The sequence below is a fragment of the Pantherophis guttatus genome, chromosome 1, assembly GCF_059756535.1.
Source record: "Pantherophis guttatus breed Tessera chromosome 1, ASM5975653v1, whole genome shotgun sequence".
Classification (NCBI taxonomy): Eukaryota; Metazoa; Chordata; class Lepidosauria; order Squamata; family Colubridae; genus Pantherophis; species Pantherophis guttatus.
In genome coordinates, this window is record NC_142063.1 from 341,617,427 (window position 1) to 341,640,174 (window position 22,748).

The 22,748-nt window shown below is 44.0% G+C and overlaps 1 protein-coding gene across 4 annotated transcripts in view; it reads right to left on the minus strand.

Annotated features, from left to right (window-relative positions):
* USP32 (ubiquitin specific peptidase 32) overlaps window positions 1-22,748 on the minus strand; it is a 217,121-nt gene that overhangs the window by 145,280 nt on the left and 49,093 nt on the right. For all 4 annotated transcript variants that reach the window (XM_060693236.2, XM_087889985.1, XM_087889980.1 and 1 more), the window contains exon 2: window positions 3,436-3,563. In XM_060693236.2, coding sequence (XP_060549219.1) covers window positions 3,436-3,563 — 128 coding nt within the window. The remainder of the gene's footprint in view (window positions 1-3,435; window positions 3,564-22,748) is intronic.

The following is a 22,748-nucleotide window of genomic DNA, read 5'->3' on the forward strand; positions in this document are numbered from 1 at the left end:
CAAGCATCCAAAACCTGCTGGACAAAGCTAGAAATGAGTAAATAAGGCAGACATTCCACAGGAATGCACTGATCAGCATGGATAGTTGGTCCAGTATTGATCTTGGTGTTAATTTCCACTTATCTGGAAACTGATTGCTGGTGAGGAGGTCTTTTAGTCCTCTTGTTTCCCCTTTGGCTTTTTGATTATCTCTTTTAAATGGTATGTAGATGTTGTTTATCTCAATGTGCCTGTTGATAGCTGAGAGGAACCACCAAGCACACTCTACCAACACTATAGCCACTATATATAAACAGAACGAACCCCATTCTCTTCTAGCACTGATGATGTTACCTAGTTTGGGTAATGAAACATCTTCAAGAAAACAACCGAGCTCAGTAAGCACCAAGAACCCCCCTCATTCAATATGTACAATCAGACATATTTTTACCCTTCCTTCTGAGTTGATTTCCTGGTCTGGGTCATTTAATAGGGCTGTCACTATATAACAGGAGACAGCAGAGGAAAAATAGGATTAGAAATAATGAGCTGCTTTGTCAAAAAAATGTTGTACAGCAGAAACCTGAGAATGAGGGTGGAGAATTAAGTGAATGCAACAGGAATAAAGGGGTAATTAATGAAGAAAAATCTGATTATAGTAGCCATAGAGAGCAAGTAAAAAGTAAAGCGGATTCTTAGAATGAAGATCATGCAAATTAGCTCTGATCTATATCTCACAGCCACCTAGTAACAGGAGTAGCCTTCCAGCCTCAGCTGGGCTAATATTGACCAACAATCAAGAGGCAAACAATACCCCAATCAAGGAAGTACTAAATCAGACAAATAAGTTAACAGTAAGCAATAGCCTAATCCAGGAACCACCAAGAACACTCCGACCAACACTGACAGGACAAGCCACTTGTATATTAACAAAGAGAAAACCCTTCTAGCACTGATGATGTTACCTATTTGGGTAATGAAACGTCTGCAAGAAAACAACCAAGCTCAGAGAGCACCAAGGACCCAAGTATTCAACCCTGACCTACAATTATTCTAGTGATTCTGTATTCTGATAACATCTAGAGATCTGTGGCCAAAGCCGCCCTGAGTCTTCGGAGAGGGGCGGCATACAAATTGAATTAATAAATAAATTAATTAATAAAATGATTCAAACAGAATCCTGAAGTTTAGATTGCCGTATTTTTTGGAGTATAAAACACACTTTTTTCCCTCCTAAAAGAGGCTGAAAATTTGGGTGTGTCTTATACTCCAAATGTAACCCTGCACGCGTTGTCCAAAATGGCTACCCGGAACAGATGCTGCCTTCTCTTACCCCTTCCACGCTTTGCCTGCTTTAGTCACTGGAGCTCCCTCGGATGATCAGCTGTGCTTTTTTAGAAGCTGTATTTTAGCCCCAACCAGCCCCAACCTCAAAACCAGCAAGCGAACTAATGTGCTGAAGCTGACCAGGGTAAGGACTAGCCAGATGAATACCTGGGAGGCAGAATTTTTTTTCTCCTATTTTCTTACCCAAAAACTAAGGTGCATCTTATACTCTGAAAAATACGGTATGTGTCAAGTTAGTGTCAACCCTTAGTGACCACATAGGTAGACCTTCTCTTTAGAACGTATCTTCAAATCCTCTACAGCCCTAAACCTGGAGGATTTAATATTCCCCAGCACAAGCCGAGTATATAAGAAAATGTATCCATCGTAACATTGAAAAGCCTTCCCTGACAGTCAGATAATTTTTAAAAAAAATTCCCAAAGGCACAAAATACATAAGGTTGTAACTGACCCATGACACTTAAAGCAACAAGCTCGCATGAGATCACATTTTTGACTTGACAGAAATATCCATTCAAGCAGCAGGTAAAGAACTAACTGGTCAATCAAATGTTAAGTTTCGCCAGTCACACAGTGCTCCCTAAAGCCAAGACACAAAAGGCCAAATAAAGGATCAATTCATATTCTCTCTGCTGTGCCAGCAAAGAAAATCCAGGACAAAGCTGACACGGTTAAGCAACAATCCACCGTAATAACCCTCTCCAGAACCGCTAAACAAATTGCTAAACAGATTGCGCTCCGGGGTAGGGAGATCAAAGGACAATCTAAGAAAATGGGGCTGCCCTATAGAAGACACTCTGTGTGAATGTAGAGAAGAACAATGTATCTCACATATACTATGATGCATACAATGTCCTTCAACATGTGTGAAGGAAGACCTGATGCTGGCAAGAGAAAATAGCAATAGCACTTAGACTTATATACCTCTTCACAGTGCTTTGCAGCTCTCTCTAAGCAGTTTACAGAGTCAGCATATTGCCCCCCAACAATCTGGCTCCTCATTTTACCCACCTCGGAAGGATGGAAGGCTGAGCCAACCTTGAGCCTGGTGAGATTCGAACTGCCAAATTGCAGGCAGTCCGCAGAAGTAATCTGCAGTACTGCATTCTAACCACTGCGCCACCTCGGCTCTGTCAGCGTGGCCCGATACCCAGCAAATGTTATTTAGTTTTAATACTATTTATTCTGCAAACTTTTTACATGGACTATGTTTCTATGAAGGGGCCACAATGGCTCACTGGGTTAAAGATGCTGAGTTTGTCAGCTGGAGAGTTGACAGCCCAGGTTCGAGACCCGAGCTCTGAGCAACGGGGTGAGCTCCCGTCACTTGCTCCAGCTCCTGGCTACCTAGCAATTTGAAAACATGCAAATGCGAGTAGGTTAACAGGTACCACTTCAGTGGGAAAGTAACAGAGTTCCCTGTACATGACATTGGATAACCATTTGTTTGAAGTGGTGTAGGGTTTCCTGCCTAAGCAGAGGGTTGGATTAGAAGACCTCCAAGATCCCTTCCAACTCTGTTATTCTATTCTAATCTACCTTGGAATATAAGCATGCTGGCCACAGGACCTTAGAAAATGTCTTCGGACAATGCTGGCTCCCTCAGCCAAGAAACAGAGGTGGGCATGCCTAGAGTTGAAGAAGATTGACAGGGAAATCTTTACCTTTGTATATTTTATTCACTCAGTATTGAATGTTATATATGTAAGTGCTTCTGACATGAATAAAGAAAGAGATCGAAACTTACTGGTTCGACTAACATCCGAGGCCACCTGCAACCTGCATACCTGGCAAATAAGTTTAATGAATATTTCAAATTCAGCCAGGCTGCCAGTTGGCAGGCAAACGTGAATGACAAATTATTTTTACGTACAAGAAGGCAAGGGGATCTGTTTTGTCCTTGAGCTGCTCAACTCTTAAAAATGCCCAACAGCATCAAAAGAAGGGGAGCTTGTCTTGGCCCTGTGTAGACAAACCCCAATATCTCCTCCGTGAAATGCTTCTTCACTTGGTGTTGTTCACTTGAAATGTTTTAAAACACCGATTTCTGCATTGGGTGGATTGGTGTGTATGTGTGTGTAGGAGATGGAGAGCGGGAAGAGAAATTACCTCTGCAACCTTTGGAGGAACTCCATCTCCGAGAACTTCCCGAATGAAGCATTGTTGGCTCATGTAACACGAGAGTCCGCAGGTCCTCTTGAAGGCATCTTTCAGCCGTTTTAGCTCTACATCCGTCACTGTATCGAACAGAAGAAAAGAGAGAGGAATTAGGCACATTTGCTTTAAATAAGAACACTTTGCACTCCTTAAATCAGGGGTGTCAAACTCAAGGCCCACAGACTGCATCTGGCGCATGGGGCTGCCCTGGAAACAGCGGAATTGCCCGTGGTGCCTCTGCCAGTGAAAACAGAGCTTGGGAGAGCCGCGTGTGGGCCTCCCGAGCTCCGTTTTTGCTTGCAGAGGGTTGCAGTATCCTTCCCCTGCCATGCCCACCAAGCCACGCCCACCAAGCCATGCCACGCCCACCAAGCCACACACATAGAACCGCTGGTAAAAAAATTTGAATCCCACCACTGATTCAAAGACCTCTTGTCTCACAAGGCAAACTCAACCACTTGTCCAGGGGTGAAATGCTCCCGGTTCGGACCGGATCGCTGCGCCCCACACACACACCCCATGCCCAGCTGAGCCGCGCAATCATCAGAGGCTGGGGTTTTTTTACTTTTAAAAGCATTTTTTTCTACAACCTCTTTGGCCGAAAAAATGCTTTTAAAAGTAAAAAAAACAAAACAAGGCCTCTGATGATCGCGCAGCTCAGCTGGGATCGTCAGAGGCTTTTCAAAGCATTTTTTTCTGCAACCCCTTCGGCCGAAGAGGTTGTAGGAAAAAAAAAAGGCTTTAAAAGCCTCTGGCGATCCCAGCTGACTTGCCTGATCGTCAGAGGCTTCTAAAAGCATTTTTTTCTGCAACCCCTTCAGCCGAAGAGGTTGTAGGGGGAAAAAAATGCCTTTAAAAGCGTCTGGTGATCCCAGCTGAGTTGCCTGATCGTCAGAGGCTTCTAAAAGCATTTTTTTCTGCATCCTCTTAAGGTTGTAGAAAAAAAGCTTTTAAAAGTAAAAAAAAAAAAAAAGTTGGCTATGCCCACCCAGTCACATTACCCCCACCAACCAAGCCATGCCCACAGAACCGATAGTAGCGAATTTTAGATTTCACCCCTGCACGTGTCCATCTTAGAGACCATATTCTACCTATGAGGTTGACCACCTTTTAATGTACTGCTAGGTCTTCCTCAAAAGTCTGAATGAAAAGATGCAAGAATAAGCTACAGTAGTCCTCGGCGTACAATGATTCATCTAGCAACCGTTCAAAGTTACAGCAGCACTTTAAAAAGTTATATAAGATCGGTCCCTGCACTTATGACTGTTGTAGCATCCCCACCGTCACATGATCAAGATTTGAGTGCTTGGCAACTGGCATGTATTGATGACAGCTGCAGCATCCTGGGGTCATGTGATCACCATTCGTGACTTTCTCAGCCAGCTTCCAAACTGGCAAACTCAATGGGAGGCATCAGATTAATGACGGCATGATTCATTTAACAACTGCAGTCATTTGCTTAACAACCGTGGCCAAAAAGTCATGAAATCAGATGGGACTCACTTAACAATTGCTTTGCCTAGCAACAGAAATGCTGGTCTCAATTGTGGTCATAGGTTGAGAACTATTCATTTATTCCCAGCACAATCTTTCATTTCCAGTCCAATATGCTTTTTCATATGATGGGCCTAATTGACAGCACCTAAAGAATTTCTCCTGATTTCTCTTTCTCTTCTGTTGCAACTCAGCATTTCAAAAACTGCCTCCGTTCAGAATTTTGAACCGAGTAGATGGACAGAGGAATAAAACAAGATTTTTTTTTTAAAAAAAAAAAACCACCCCAGAATACTTATTTTTCAGTTTCACGGCTAAAGTATTTACTGTGTTTCTCTCAGCTCTACAGGAACGTTGCTCATTTGCACTACGATATGAATCTGAAACAGGGGAATTCTCAACCGTGAGAAGAAAAGAATTCTTCTAGATCCCCAATTTTCCTGGATATAAAGCGCTAATGCCCCCAAACAAACATCTCCTGAGCTGCCGTGCACTGTTATTATCCTTGCTTACTCACAGAAGGAAATAAGAGTTGTCACCAAGATAGTTGACAACCATTATCAGCAGCACAAAGCATAGTGAGGCTCAGGTTGATGGGGAGGAGAGAGAGGCTGGTTGCTGCCAGTTCGCGTCGGTTCAAGCGAACCAGGAGTTAAGATTCTGCGCAGTTTGGCGAACCGGCAAATCCCACCACTGGCTGGGCCCGCCCCCGCTCATTTTTCGGCCTGTTTTCCGGGCCGTTTTCAGGCCGTTTTTCGGGCCAGTTTTGTTTTCTGAGGAGACAACGAAATCTAAGAAAGGTAGAACCAGGTGGGTTTCATACACCCCGCGATTGATCCTTGGCAAGAAATACCGTATTTTTCGGAGTATAAGACGCACCTTTTCCCCCTCTAAAAGGGGGTGAAAATTTAGGTGCGTCTTATACACCGAATGTAGTCCCACCCACCCACTGGCCCCCACCCTTTGGCCTCTGCCTTGCATCAGTTACCTCCTTGCAAGCAAACAGCAAGAAAAAACAACTCCTTTCAGCTTCAGCACAGCCTAATTAGCACAAGTTGATTCCATTGGCCTCCCGACTCTCAGATGATTTGCTCTCAGCTGTTTTGCGCAGGGCTCTGCTGCTTGCTGCAAAGAGGTAAATTGCTGGAGCAGATTTTTTTTTCCTTGTGCTAATCAAGCTATGCTGAAAATGAAACTGAAAGTAAAACAGGGTGTTTGCTGTTTGCTGCAATGAGGCAAAATTGCTCAGAGGCAGAGGGAGATTTCTTTTTCTTCTTTTCCTCACCCAAAAAGGTAGGTGTGTCTTATACTCCAGTGCGTCTTATACTCCGAAAAATATGGTACTATGCTAATACCTCATTTATATGCCGCCTAGAGTTGCTAACGATCGGTGGCATATAAATTTAATAGATAAATAAAAAGTGATACAAGTGGAGACCTTTGAATCAGAATCGGAGTAGAGCTGAAAGGGACCTTAGAGGTCTTCTAGTCCAGCCCCCTGCTCAAGCAGGAGATCCTATAACCGTGATGGCAAACCTGTGGCACACGTAGTCATATCAGTGGGCACGTGAGCTCAGCTCCGCTAGCTGATTTTTCGGCCTTCTGGGCCCACCAGAAGTAGTGAAACAGGCTATTTCCTGCCTCCGGAGGGCCTCGGGAGGGTGGTGGGGCAGGCCCATTTTTCTCTCTCACCTGGCTCCAGAGCCTCTCTAGGAATCTGGGGAGGGCAAAAACGACCTTCCACATCGCCCCAGAGGTCCTCCAGAGGCCAGAAAAGCCCAGTTTGCCAACTTCCGGTCGCACCACTGCTTATATACCCCTTCACAGTACTTTACAGCCCTCTGTAAGCCATTTACAAAGTAAGCCTCTTGCCCCCAACAATCTGGGTCCTCATTTTACCAACCTCGGAAGAATGGAAAGCTGAGTCAGCAGCTGAGCTGGGTCGATTCTGAGCTGGTCAGAATCGAACTCCTGGAGTTAGCAGTGAGTTAGCCTGTCCATTGTTAGTTAGTGAGTTAGTTTCCATCCATTGTTTCTTGTCTTGCCCTCTCTGGTGCTTTGGAAAACAATTTTAACTCCCTCTTCTTTGTGGTAGCCCCCCCAAATACTGGAATACTGCTAGCCAAACCCAAATCCAGCAGCTACTGTCTAGCCTCAGACATAACTTATGAAAATGATATGTAGCCTGCGCCTAGTTCCTAAACTTAAAGCACGCGATCAGCTGTTTCTCTTCCAACTCACTGGCATCTGTGTGATATTGCCTTTCAGTGGGGAATGAGCTGCACAGCCGTTAGCTATGGAGCTGGATGAGGGATATACTCCTTCCCAGAATGAGACTCTTACATGAAATTAAATATTGAAGCTTCATAAATATTGGGGAAGGAATAAAATAGCTGGCGTTATTTAGCGGACTCTTGAAAAGCAAGCGTCAAGGATAAGGCTTCTCAAGCTGGCCAACTTTTAAGAGGTGCGGACTTCAACTCCCAGAATTCCCCAGGGCTCTTGAAATTAATTTACTGATTAAACTTTTGTTTCGGATTCATAACAAGGCTAACCATTAAAAAGGAAGAGCTAAACAAGGAGAAGGAGGAGGAGGAGGAGGAGGAGGATTGTTGTTGTGGTTATTATTATTATAAAAAAGTAAAAAGGGTAGATTTTAATGCCTTATTTTACTGCACCGAAGGAGTTGGGAGTCAATGGCTTTTTTTCCTTTTTCCCTTGCTTTCCCCCCACTATCCATTTCCTTTTTTCCTTTCCCAATTTTCCTAATATTTGCTTTTGGATTCTTTTTGTATGTCATATTATAAAATGAATAAAACTATAAATACTGTCAAGGACCTGATGTAGATGAAGCCTTCGGAATAAATTCGATCTTTTTTCCAGAAGGCCAATTGCACCGCTAACAATCTGACTCTCTGCACCAATAATAAATATAAATATATTGTGAGCTGAACACACACAAGAAAAAAAAACACAAGGATTTTTTTTGTCTTTTGAGATACAGCCAAAACCTAGAACTAGATTCTGATATGCCAGCAGCTTACATGATTTGTAAATAATTATTTCTCTTTCAGCCCACCATGTGCTGGCACAGATGAAAAGACTTTTAGTTCCAATCTCTATTTCAGAATGTTAAGCAATTAAAAAAAAAAACCCTTAACTGAGATGGGGCAGAACCAGATCTCTCTCTCTCTCCCACAATGCCTGCTCTGTTTGCGGGAGATGCCAGCTTTTAATCTTCTTAAGATTTACTGTCCTTAATAATTAATGGAATGCATACTGCTAGGGCCATTTTCCGGCTTGCAATCCCAGCAATAATAAAAACTGCCATAAAGACTTTACAAATGGTCTATACCCCCTGCCTCAAAATGAAAAAAAAAAAAAGACAGAGAGAGAGAGAGAGAGAGAGAAAGGAGGATGGGAGGAACTAAATTCTACAACAGCGGATAACTGCTGGGAAAGCACAAATATTATCTTTTTGAACAATGAATTGATTCTTGTTCTGTAACCCCGAGACTTTAATGAAAGAATCAGTGACCTGCAGCCACGCTTGGTCACTCATCCACAGGTGAGATACACATGCCTTCTGACAAGCAGAGTCAATGAAGAAGCCAGATTCAGTTAACAACCGTGTTGCTAACTGAACAATTGCAGTGATTCACTTAACAACTGTGGCAAGAAAAGGCGTACTATAGGACAAAACTCACTTAACACTTAACACTCACTTAAGAGCCTTGATAGTACAGTGGTTTAGTGCACCCTGTTGTTAACACAGCTGCCTGCAATTTCTGCTGGTTCGAATCTCTCCAAGGCTCAAGGTTGACTCAGCCTTCCATCCTTTCTAAGGTAGGTGAAATGAGGACCCAGTTTGTGGGGGCAATAAGCTGACTTTGTATAAATATACAAAAGAATGAAGGCTATTGCTTAACGCATTGTAAGCCGCCCTGAGTCTCCGGACAAGGGCGACATATAAATCAAATTAAAAAAAAAAACAAAACTATCTTGCTTAACAACAGAAATTGTGGGCTCAGTTGTAGCCGTAAGTCAAGGACTACCTGTACTGCACTGCACTGGAGCATACCTGGAAGAACGGTCCAGCCCTAATCTCTCCCTAAGCTGCATTCTCCAAACCAGGGGTCTCCAACTTTGGTATAACTTTAAGCCTGGCGGACTTCAACTCCCAGAATTCTGGCTGGGGAATTCTGGGAGTTGAAGTCCTCCGGGCTTAAAGTTGCCAAGGTTGGAGACCCCTGCTCCAAACAGCTACTCTCCCCTCCTTTTTTTCCCCCCAAATCCACAAAGCTGGCCTGATTTAGGAAGTTATGCAAAGAATGAAGACGGGGAAATTGACTTGTTCAAACCAAGTCATGTGCTTGTGAAGTGAATCAGTTAAGTGATTTTACATGTCAGATGGTTGCAAAAGGTTACCGCATGACCCCGGGACACTGCAACCGTCATAAATACATGCCTGTTGCCAAGCCTTGGTAGTACAGTGGTCTAAGGCACCCTGTTATTAAGCTGGTTATTAAGACCAGCTGCCTGCAATTACTGCAGGGTTCGAATCTCGCCAAGGCTCAAGGTTGACTCAGCCTTCCATCCTTTCTAAGGTAGGTGAAATGAGGACCCAGTTTGTGGGGGCAATAAGTGACTTTGTATAAATATACAAAAGGATGAAGGCTATTGCTTAACGCACTGTAAGCCGCCCTGAGTCTCCGGAGAAGGGCGGCATATAAATCAAATTTAAAAAAAAAAAAAAAAGCATCCCAATTTGGATCGCATGACCACGGGGATGCGGTAACAGTCACAAGCGTGAAAAGTCAAGCTTTTTCAGTGCCGTTGTAACTTCGAAGGATCGTGAAATGGCTGTTAAGTCAAGGACTGCCACCTGCACTTCAATGCCTTGAGAATTAACACAAGAAATCAATGCCTGCCCAGTTTTATGGGACGGGTTCGGGCTTGAAGCAGCAGAGGCCCTGAACCTGCATGATTAAGAGCTAAAGGATTGCCCTGTGATAATCAACTTGGCATGGTAAGCTCTTATTTATTTGCGTAGTGTCCAATCGTACTTGCGTCTATAGCCCAGTGTTTATCAACCTCAGCAATTTTAAAAGGTGTGGACTTCAATTCCCAGAAATCCTTAGCAAGCATGCTGAGATGGAGAAACATCGATCGGATCTCTTCTGCTCAATTTCACAAAGGGTCTCTTGAAAAGGTGTCTCACCAGGGGTGGGCTGCTGGGGGTTCGCAGGGATTCGGGAGAACCTCTAGCTAAGATTCTGTGCAGTTCGGAGAACTCCCAAATCCCACTGCTGGCTGGCCCCGCCCACCCACCCTACCCCTCCCAGGAGTCCCCACACGGCCTGTTCTGGATGTAGGTAAGTGCAGGGCGCTCACAGAGGCTCAGGGAGGGCAAACAACGGGTCTACCGGAAGTTCGGGAAGGCTGGAAACAGGCCCATTTCCGGCCTCCAGAGGGCCTCCGGAGTCTGGGGAGGCGGTTTTCGCCCTCCCCGAGGCTCGAGGAAAGCCTCCAGAGCCCGGGGAGGGCAAAACACCACCACCCCACCAAGGTGCAGGAGGCTGACTAGACTACGTTCACCCAGCAACCGGACAGAGAACCCCTTGCTAAAATTTTTGAAGCCCACTCCTGTGTCTCACCTTCCTCGGCTTATGACGTCTATCTTTCCCCAGAGCTAATCCTGTCCTTTACCACTTAGATATTTCCCCAAACTTATTTGGCTAAGAGTCGTAGGAATCTGAGTGTAATATTCAGCAATGTATAATGGAAAGTAAAACACATAAACCATATAGAGCTACCTTGATGCAATGAAGGCCCTGAGAATATAGTACAAGCTTCAATATCTAATGAGTAAATTCTATTTTTGCTGGGCTGCTAAGAATCAAACCAGGTTAGAAGCCAGGAGGCTCTGAGTTCTAGTGCCGTCTTAGGCATGAAAGCCATCTGGGTGCCTTTGAGGCAATCACTCAATCTCAGCCCAACCCACCTCATAGGGTTCTTGTGGGTAAAATAGGAGGAGGAAAGAGTATGAGTTATGTTTGCCACCTTGAGTTATTTATGCCATAAGAAAAATGGAATAAAACATTAATAAAAAACAAAACAAAACAACAAAACAAAACAACACAACACAATACAATAGTGTTTCCAAGAAGCACCAATTGTAGAGCTGGATTTAGGATGCTAGATTCTATGACCTAAGAATCTTCCTTCCGTATTAGTAAGGTAAAGGTAAAGGTTCCCCTCGCACTATGTGCCAGTCGTTCCCGACTCTAGGGGGCAGTGCTCATCTCCGTTTCTAAGCCGAAGAGCCAGCGCTGTCCGAAGATGTCTTCGTGGTCAGGTGGCTGACATGACTCAATGCCAAAGGCGCACGGAACGCTGTTCCCTTCCCACCAAAGGTGGTCCCTATTTTTCTACTTGCATTTTTTACGTGCTTTCGAACTGCTAGGTCGGCAGAAACTGGGACAAGTAACGGGAGCTCACCCCGTTACGCGGCACTAGGGATTCAAACCACTGAACTGCCAACCTTTTGATCGACAAGCTCAGCATCTTAGCCACTGACCCACCGCATCCGTATTAGTACCACTTTATAAATCCTTAGTAAAGCCCACACCTGGAATACTGCATCCAGTTTTGGTCACCACATTACAAAAAAGATGTTGAGACTTTGGAAAAAGTGCAAAGAAGAGCAACTAAGATGATTAAAGGCCTGGAGACTAAGACATACAAAGAACAGTTGCAGGGTTTCGGTATGGCCAGTTTAGAGAAAAGAAGGACTAGGGGGGGAACATGAAAGCAGTATTCCAGTATTTCAGAGGTTGCCACAAAGAAGAAGGGGTCAACTTATTTTCAGAAAGCATCAGAAGGCAAGGCAAGAAACAATGGATGGAAACTGATCAAGGAGAGAAGTAACCTGGTTTTAAGGAGAAATTTCCTGAGAGTGAGAACAATCAGTGGAACAACTTGCCTCCAGAAGTTGTGAGTGCTCCAACACTGGATGATTTTAAGAAGAGACTGGACAGCCATTTGTCTGAAACGGTATTCGGCCATGATGGCGAACCTATGGCACGCGTGCCACAGGTGGCACACAGAGCCCTCTCTGCAGGCACGCAAACCGTTGCCCCAGCTCATCTCCAGCATGCATGCCTCCCACCAGCCAACTGATTTCCGGGTCTCTGCCGCGCATGCGCAGGGCGCATGTAGAAGACGCGCACGTATGCATGTTGGGCAGGGGGGTCATGCACTCATGCGCGGGGGGTGCATGGGGGACACACGTGCATGCACGGGAGGCTGGGCACATGGTGACGGGGGGCGCCTGCATTGCATTCTGCTTTCGGCACGCAACAACAAAAAGATTAGCCATCACTGGTAGGGTCTCTGCTTGAGCAAGGGGTTGGACTCAGGAGTGAAATGTAAAATGTGTTACTACTGGTTCTGTGGGCGTGGCTTGGTGGTGGTGGAGGTAATGTGACTGGGTGGGCGTGGCCAACTTTTTTTTTTTTTTAACTTTTCAAAGCATTTTTTCTAATGCTTTGAAAAGCCTCTGCCGATCAGGCAACTCAGCTGGGATCGTCAGAGACTTTTCAAAGCATTTTTTAAACCAACTCTTCAGCCAAGAGGTTGCAGAAAAAAATGCTTTGAAAAGCCTGTGAGGACCCCAGCTGAGCCGCGTGATCATCAGAGGCTTTTTATACTTTTAAAAGCATTTTTTTGTCGGAAGAGGTTGTAGAAAAAATGCTTTTAAAAGTAAAAAAAAAAAAAGCCTCTGATGATCGTGCGGTTCAGCTGGGCATAGGGAGGGGGCAGGGATTTTTGCTACCGGTTCTCTGAACCACCCGCCATCACTACCGGATCGGGCGATCCGGTCCGAACCGGGAGCCTTTCACCCCTGGTTGGACTAGAAGACCTCCAAGGCTCCTTCTTAAAATTAGATTCCAAAAAGCTAAGAGTCTGCTTTAAAGAGCTGCAGACTCAGGCTACGGTGTGTTTGCTTTGTGGTTTTATTCTTGGCTGCCATTTCTTTTTTTTGTAATATTAAGTTGCATTTACGCTACGTCTATTGTTGTTTTTAATTTTAAATGACGTTTTCCGCCCTTGAGTCAGTCACTGTGGCAAGAGAGGCATCCAGATAAAAGAAAAACAAAGCAATCCATTGCCATGTTCAAAAGCACCCTTTGGAACTGAACCTGAACTAATGCACAGCTGTACTAGATTTCAAGGGCTTTATAATATCATTCTTAGCATCTGCTACACAACTCTGTGCACAGAAATGAAGTATATAAACTAAGCACCTGCAAATTTATGGACACAATAATAATTCACAACTGCTGCAGTTTTAAGCACTGGAGCATCTGTTTTCTCTAAGGAGGATCCCAGGTTCAGTTCTTGGAATTGCTGTACGGTAAAGTATGTCAGATATTAAGTAGAAAAGGCATCTTCGCTTGACAGACGAGCATCAGTCGAAGCAGGTAATCGAGGAAAACTTGCTTCATGGATCTTCGTTTTGGAGCCAAAGGACAACATTTGCCTTTCTGGAAGTTTTTAAGAAGAGATAGGAAAAGCCATTTGTCTGGAACGTTATAGGGCAGGGCTGTCCAACTCAATTTCATTGAGGGCCGCATCAGGGTTGTGTTTGAGTTTGGGGGGGAGGGGGCGAGGTGGGCATGGCCAGCTTTATGTCACTCGTGTAGTTTGCCCAAGCGCTCTGCCAGCGAAAATGGGTTCCCGAGCTCCGTTTCGGCTGCGATGGCCTCCTGCAACCCTCTGCCAGCAAAAACAGAGCTCGGGAGGGACGCCCGCAGCCCTCCCGAGCTCCGTTTTTGCTGGCAGAGGCACTGTGGGCCAGTCCTTCGCTGTTTCCAGGATAGCCCCGGGGGCTAGATCTAAGTACCCCACAGCTTGGATCCGGCCCCCGGGCATTGAGTTTGACACCCCTGTTATAGAGTCTCCTGCTTGAGCAGGGAGTTTGACTTAAAGCAGCGGTGGCTAACCTTTTCCGGACCGAGTGGCCAAAGCACATGTGCCCGAACCCCCAAAATGCAATGAGCATGTGGCCCCCACGCATGCCTCCCACCTTTACGCATTTGCATGCCCGGGCCCCCGCATACCCCCCCCCACGGCAGAGACCCAAAGACCAGCTGGCCGGCAGGAGGCGTGCCCGTATGCTCAGCTGAGCTGAACTGGGGTGACTGCTCGTGTGCCCACTGCTCCTTAGTTCTAAGTTGCTTCTCTCCTTGATTAGTTTCCATCCGTTGCTTCTTGTCCTGCCTCCAGGGGCTTTGGAGAATAGCTTGACTCCCTTTTCTTTCAAATAAATAAAAAGTTAGATTCATTCAATAAACCACTGTTCAGATACCCTGTTTCCCCAAAAATAAGGACTCCCCGGATAATAAGCCCAATCAGGCTTTTGAGCGCATGAGCTAAAATAAGCCCCCCCAAAATAAGCTCTCCCCGAAAATATTTAAGCGCCATTTCCTCTGGTTAGGGTTAGTTTGTTTATTTATTTTATTTTATTTTATTTTATTTTATTTTATTTTATTTTATTTTATTATTTTATTTTATTTTATTTTATTTTATTTTATTTATTTTATTTTATTTTATTTTATTTTATTTTATTTTATTTTATTTTATTTTATTTTATTTTATTTTATTTTATTTTATTTTATTTTATTTTATTTTATTTTATTTTATTTTATTTTATTTTATTTTATTTTATTTCTATACCGCCCTTCTCCTGCAGGACTCAGGGCGGTGTACAGCCAAGATAAAACATAGCATATAAAATTTAAAAAACAATTTAAAAAACAATTAAATAATTTTGGCCCAAGTTTAAAACAACCCAATTAAAACCGAATTCAATTAAAAACTGAGAGGATGGGATCAAGCCAGCCCGGCTAGATGGAATAAGTGTGTTTTCAGGGCCCGACGAAAAATCCGGAGGTCTGATATCGTGCGTATCTCTGGGGGTAGGTCGTTCCAGAGGGCAGGTGCTGCCACAGAGAAGGCTCTCCCCCTGGGGGTCGCCAGCCGGCACTGTCTGACCGACGGCAACCCTGAGGAGGCCCTCTCTGTGCGAGCGAACCGGTCGGTGGGAGGCTATTGGCGGCAGAAGGCGGTCTCGCAAATACCCCAGCCCTAAGCCATGGAGCGCTTTAAAGGTGGTCACCAACACCTTGAAGTGCACCCGGAAGACCACAGGAAGCCAGTGCAGCTCGCGCAGGAGAGGTGTTATATGTCCCATCGCTCCCATAATCCCCCGCGCGGCCGCATTCTGGACCAACTGCAACCTCCGGGTGCATCCCAAGGGGAGCCCCATGTAGAGAGCATGTAGAGAGCATTGCAGTAGTAATGCAGTAGTAATCAGGTAAGATGGCAAGAGGAGCCCCATCTTGCTCCACGTGCCCCAAAATAATAAGACCTCCCCCGAAAATAAGGCCAAGCACTTATTTTGGGGTTCAAAAAAATATAAGACAGGGTCTTATTTTCGGGAAAACACGGTAGATATAGGTTAGCAGTATGTTCTGTAAATCAGGGGTCCCTAACCCCGGGTCCATCAACCGGCACCAGTCCGTGGGATGACAGTAACCGGATTGCACAAACAAGCGAAGCCTCTGTCAGCTCTAAAGTTGGCTTGAGCAAGGCCATTTTCTAGCTTCAATGTTGCCACACAAGCTGAGGGTTAGGGAGAGGGGAGTAGAGATAGAGGGCGTTTGTAGCCAAAACTAAATACTTTTTCTTGGGAACCAAGGACATTCCCACAGGTGGTCTGACAGAGGAGGAGTGACGTTACCAGGCAACCGGACGACACAATGATTGGACCATGTGACTGACTGACTGGGGAAAGGGAGAAACTTTTGCTTTTAACTTGGTGAAAACTGCAGGAATATTCAGAGTCGGTTTTCACCAGCCTGTGCCAATATGATATTTTCAATAAATCAGTTCTTTGAGGAATCTACCTGCCTCAGAGTCCTGTTTATCATGGGAGTATTACTTGGAACTCTGACAGCCCCATCCACAGGATGCAGGCAGCATCCGAAACCACGACCCTTCTGATCCATGGAAAAACCACGGAACCGGTCCCTGGTGCCCAAAAGATTGGGAACCGCTGGTGAAAACACAATCACTAGCTCAACCTATGGTAAAGCAAAGAGGAAAGGTCTATTCTCCATCACTTTCTAATGTCAGACGAAGAATAAGGACTACGGATCAAAATCTAGTTAAGATGATTTTATTGCTCATGCCTCTATTGATAGTGCTCAACGTACAATCATTCGTTTAATGAACACTTGAAGTTACAACGGTACTGAAAAAAGTGATTTATGATGGGTTCTCAACTTACAAGCATCAGAGCATCCCGTGATTCACTTAACAACTGCAGGGATCAAAAATTCAGGTGCTCGGTAACCAGCATGTACAGGTAGTCCTCGACTTACAACAGTTCACTTAGTGACCGTTCAAAGCTACAACAGCACTGAAAAAAATGACTTATGACTTTTGACCAGTGCAGCATATCTGTGGTCTCATGATTTGCATTTGGATGCTTGACAACTGACTCACATTTATGACGGTTGCAGTGTCCTGGAGTCATGTGATAATTAAATTAAATTAAATTAAATTAAATTAAATTAAATTAAATTAAATTAAATTAAATTAAATTAAATTAAATTAAATTAAATTATTAAATTAAATTCAAAGGGGGAAGCCAGATTCACTTAATAACCTTATTACATTACTAACTTAACGGTTGCAGTGATTCATTTAATAACAGAGGCCAGAAACGTCATAAAATGGGGCGAAACTCACTTAACAAATGTCTTGCTGAACCAAAGAAATGTTGGGCTCCATTGTGGTCGTACGTTGAGGACTACCAGTACTAGTTTGGTAATGAAACATCTATTAAAAAACCCAACCAAATTCAGAGAGCACCAAGGACCCTGACAGCATCTCTGCCTACTATTGAAATTCCATCAGGCCATTTGATCTCATCCCAATTTACATATTTATAGCAAATATACCCAGAATGGGTGCATAAAATTTTTAAAGCTATTTTTTTTTTTTTTTTGGTTCTTTCATCTGATTTTTCATGGTTCTTGTTTTTTAAACAAGAAGGGTTTATTCCAATACTAGAATTTGGAAAGAAGCCGAGAGTCGTGTGAGCCAAAGAATTTGATAGAAATGCTGAAGGGAAAGGCTCCTATTCTTCAACTAATGCTTAATTTAGATTCCCAACGCAGACACCGGTCAACCACAGAGGAAAGCAACAGGATAGTCAAGAAAGGTTGACAAAAAGAAAAAAGAAAAGACCAAAGAGGAGCATTTGATCGCGTGAAGTATTAGTACCGCTTTATAAAACCCTAGTAAGGTCACACCTGGAATACTGCAACCCATTTTCGTCACCACATTACAAAACAGATGTTGAGATTTTGGAAAACATTCAGACAAGATGATCAAAGGCCTGGGGACTAAAACGTATGAAGAAAGGCTGCAGGATTTGGGTTTGGCTAGTTTAGAGAAAGGAAGAATTAGGGGTGACATGATAGCAGTATTCCAATATTTGAGGGGCTGCCGCAAAGAAGACGGGGTCAAATTATTCTCCAAAGCACCAGAAGGCAAGACTTTGGAAACTAATGTAGGAAGTTAGCACCCACCCCTTTCCTAGAAGAATGCAATATTTTAGGAAATATTAAAAAGGCAGAATATTATGTTTCCCTGGTTGAGAAATGGAGAAGCATGTTTTAAAGACAAAGCAGCTCCCGCCTTCCTGCCTCCCCCCCACTTTTGTCAATGGGCCAGAGGCAGAAATCCAATCCTTTGTCAAAGGACTATCATCTGCAACACAATAGGACCCATCTAGCAACAGAAACTAACACGATGGGACCCATCTAGCAACAGAAACTCCCCACATGGCACCTGGGAAGATTACATCAGCCAGCAAGCCTAGCTAAGACCCCCATCCCCTGGGAGTCTGACAACCAATCAGGATACTCTTCCTGTGCCCCAGGAAGTTCAAAGCTCAGAGAGGGCATAAAACCCGGGGACTTGCAGCATCTCGGCCCTTTTCTGTTCAGGAACTCAACCCATGTGAATCCTGTCCACCATTAAACCATCTTTCCAAGCAGTCTCCATGTTTCCAGTGTCTTTTTCCCCACTTGGAACTGAACCCAGAAGGATATTTCTTCCTACACTAATCAAAGAGAAAAGCAACCTGCAATTAAGGAGAAACGTCCTGAGGACATTTAACCAGTGGAACAGCTCGCCTTCAGAAGTTGTGGGTGCTTCATCACTGGAAGTTTTTAAGAAGAGACTGGACAGCCACTTGTCTGGAATGGTATAGGGTGTCCTGTTTGAACAGGAGGCTGGACTAGAAGACCTCCAAGGTCCCTTCCAGCTCTGTCCTGTCCTGTCCTGTCCTGTCCTGTCCTTCAAATAAAACTGCACTACAAGACTTGGTTGCAGGTTATACAGGTAGTCCTCAACGTATGATCACAATTGGGCCCAACATTTCTGTAGCTAAGGGAAACATTTGTTAAATGAATTTGCCCCATTTTACGACCTTTCTTGCCACAGCTATTAAGTAAATCACTGCAGTTAAGTGAATCATATGTTCAGAATTTAGAATTTTAGAATAACAGAGTTGGAAGGGACCTTGGAGGTCTTCTAGTCCTATCCCCTCCTCAGGCAGGAAACTGTAAGAAGTTAGCACCCCACCCCTTTCCTAGAGGAATGAAATATTTTGGGAAATATTAAAAAGGCAGAATATTATGTTTCCCTGGATGAGAAATGGAGAAGCATGTTTTAAAGAAGAAGCAGCTCCCATGTTCCTGCCCCACCCTTTGTTAATGGGCTAGAGGCAAAAACTCAATCTTTGTCAATGGACTATCATCTGCAACACAATAGGACCCATCTAGCAACAGAAACTCACCACATGGCACCTGGGAAGATTACTTCAGCCAGCAAGGCTAGCTAAGATCCCCACCCCCTGAGAGTCTGACAACCAATCAGGATACTCTTCCTGCGCTCCAGGAAGTTCAAAACACAGAGAGTGCATAAAACCAAGGCATGTTCAGCATCTCGGCCCTTTTCTGTTCAGGAACTCAAACCATGTGAACCTGTCCATCATTAAACCATCTTTCCAAGCAGTCTCCATGTTTCCAGTGTCTTTTTCCCCACTTGGAGCTGAACCCAGAAGGAGATTTCTTCTAACATAACCCTATACCATTTCAGACAAAAGTTGTCCAATCTATTCTTAAAAACTTCCAGTGTTGGAGCATTCACAACTTCTGGAGGCAAGTTGTTCCACTGATTAATTGTTCTGACTGTCAGGAAATTTCTCCTTAGTTCTAAGTTGCTTCTCTTCCTTGTCTGTGTCCTCAGGGTTATCAAATAGTGCAAATGATAGCACACCCCTACTCAGGTGATCCTGAAGACACAGATAAACCTCCAGGTGGCCTCAACGACTCTCTAAAAGAATGCAAATGACCAGCTATCTGCAAAGAATATAACTCCTTCCATTCCCCACCATTCAGTCAGAGCTGAAGAAGCTTCCTGGATGAGAAGCGAAACGTCTTCAAAGAAAAACCAAGTTGCCTCCTGAAAAAAAGCACTTTTGGGACAACCGTGACTTGAATGACTGAGAATCTCCATAGACATATCAGCAGGGGTGAAATGCTCCCGGTTCGGACCAGATCGCTCAATCCGGTAGCGATGGAGGCAGGTGGTTTGGAGAACCGGTACCAAAAATCCCTGCCCCCCCCCCCATGCCCAGCTGAGCCACACAATCATCAGTGGCTTTTTTTTTTACTTTTAAAAGCATTTTTTTCTACAACCTCTTCGGCTGAAAAAATGCTTTTAAAAGTAAAAAAAAAAAAACCCTCTGATGATTGCACGGCTCAGGTGGGATCATCAAAAGCTTTTAAAAGAAAAAAACTCTTTTCTTCTTTTAAATGCCTCTGAAGATCCAAGCTGAGTTGCTTGATCGTCAGAGGCATTTAAAAGAAAAAAAGCCTCTGCCATCAGGCAACTCAGCTGGGATCATCAGAGCGTTTTGAAAGCATTTTTTTTACAACCTCTTCGTTGAAGAGGTTGTAGAAAAAAATGCTTTTAAAAGTAAAAAAAAAATGGCCACGCCCACCCAGTCACATTACCCCCACCCCCACCAAGCCACGCCCACAGAACCCGTAGTAACAAATTTTAGATTTCACCACTGCATCTCAGAGAAGTGTTTGAAAATAACAAACCTTTTTATTGGTCCCAACTAACGTCACTTTTCATTTTTATCTTACTTTTCCTCAAGGAGACGGGAGTGGCGGGCAGAAGTCAAGGACTTCCAGTATGATTCCAAAGGCCACTCACCTATCTGAAAAGTACGTAGATTATTTAAAAAAAAAAAAAAAACATGCAAAGCTGATTGAATTATGAAGCTCAGTCTCCCTGGCGCTCTGGTCAAAACATACAATCCAGTCTTTCAGGGCAATAAAATATGCGATAGGGAGGACTCGAAGCAAGTTCACCGCAAGTTCAAGAGGGCCTAGAAATCAAGTTCACAGTCAAGTTGGAAATCACGGGAGTTAAGTACTCCCCGGACTTTGGAGAAGTCACCTGCTGAAATATGGCTGATGGTGCTTTTTGACGACCTAGTGGTAACAACATAATTTCTGGGTTTTCGGGGTTGCAAATCACGACGATACGGTTCGCCTGTGAGACTAAATCAGTTTTGGCTTAGCGTGATTTGCGAGCTCAGCCACTGTGGTCTTGGCGCAGCGTGATTTACGACTTGCAATATCGGTAAACAAGTGCTCCGAGGTTTGCTTTATGTACTGCACGCGACTAAAATGTGGTTTAAAGTGTGCTTAGCGGGCCAAACGAACTCCCAAGCTATTCGGATGTGGAAATCCGTGGGGTTCAAAATGCAGTGGTGAAATCTAAAATTTGTTACTACCGGTTCTGTGGGTGTGGCTTGGTGGTGGTGGGGTAATGTGACTGGGTGGGCGTGGCCAATTTTTTTTATTTTACTTTTAAAACCATTTTTTCTACAATCTCTTCGGCGAAAAGGCTGTAAAAAAATGCTTTCAAAAGGCTCTGATGATCCCAGCTGAGTTGCCTGATTGGCAGAGGCTTTTTTTTCTTTAAAATGCCTCTGACAATCAGGCAACTCAGCTGGGATCGTCAGAGGCATTTAAAAGAAAAAAAAGGGTTTTTTTCTTTTAAAAGCCTTTGAAGAACCCAGCTGAGCCGCGTGATCATCAGAGGCTTTTTTTTTTAACTTTTAAAAGCATTTTTTTGGCTGAAGAGGTTGTAGAAAAAATGCTTTTAAAAGTAAAAAAAAATCCTCTGATGATTGTGTGGCTCAGCTGGGCATAGGGGCGGTGTGTGCAGGGATTTTTGCAACCGGTTCTCCGAACCACCCACCGCCATCGCTACCGGATCAGGCGATCCGGTCCGAACCGGGAGCATTTCACCCCTGGTTCAATGGTTCAATGGGCAAATTCAGACTGGAGTTTGGTCAATAAGCAAGCAGCTAAACAAGCCACGGCTTTGTAAGAAGTTAGCACCCACCCCGCTCCTAGGAAAATGAGATATTTAAGGAAATATTAAAAGGGTAGAATATTTCCCCTAAAAGGGAGGCAGAAACTCAGGCCCCCCCCTCCCCACCTTTGTCAATGGGCCATTAAAGCCTCGGCCAGTCTATTCTATATAACAAAGATCTACCTCCTTCAGGCAGAGCAGCCATAGTAGGAATTGCCCAAAGCCCTTTCATTACATCATCACCCAGCAAAAGTCAACCAAGCCTGGGACACAGACAACCTACAAAGTTACCCCTGCATGGTCCCATGGGAGTCCGACAACCAATCAGAACACAAGCTCAAATTCAAAAGCTCAACAGAGGGCATAAAACCTAGGCACTCTCAGCATCTCTGCCCTTTTTTGCCCAGGATCTCAAGCCATGTGATCCTGTTCATCAATAAACCTCCTTTCCAAGGAACTTCCACGAATCCAGTGTCTCTTTCCCCACTTGGAACTGAACCCGGATGGACATTTCTTCCAACAATTTAATATAAGATGCAACACTACCAGAGGAAAACAAGGCAGAAACAACAATGGGTGGGAAAAGGTATTTTTGCAGGCGCTTATCTGAACTCCATCTGAACTTGAAATATTAAAGAAAAGCTTTCCCTCGGGGCCCTTCCAGTTTGATCTTGAGCTCCTTTGTAGTAGCTAAGGAGATTAGTAGTCCCTGCATCCCAAATTCCGTAACAAATTAGCAACTGAATTTGCGTTCTTTAAAAAGCAACAGCTTTGCAGGTTTGGTTATCAATTTTGCAGGGTATAAATTAATCTCTGGTGATGGAATTATCTTCTCTATAATCAAAGGCTCAGCAATTTCCCCCCAGGATCCTCTGTCCTACTTATACTTGGAAATAGCTACATTATACAGGATGCAACTGCGTGCTGGTAACTGAAAGTGGGAAATGCAAAGCACAAAATTTCTATATTGCAGGAGAAGAAGAGGTAGAGCCTGGAGGGCGGAGTCAAGAGAAGAATCAGCCTGGAATCATTAAGTTATTTATTTATTTATTCAATTTGTATGCCGCCCTTCTCTGAAGACTCAGGGCAGCTCACAATGCATTTAAAATCATTATAAAAAACATTTAAGAATTAAAAACATTAAAAACGTTAAAACTCATTCACACCATTCACGGCCGGATCTCGCCACAGTTCCCACAATTTTTTTTTTTAGTATATAATTTGATTTA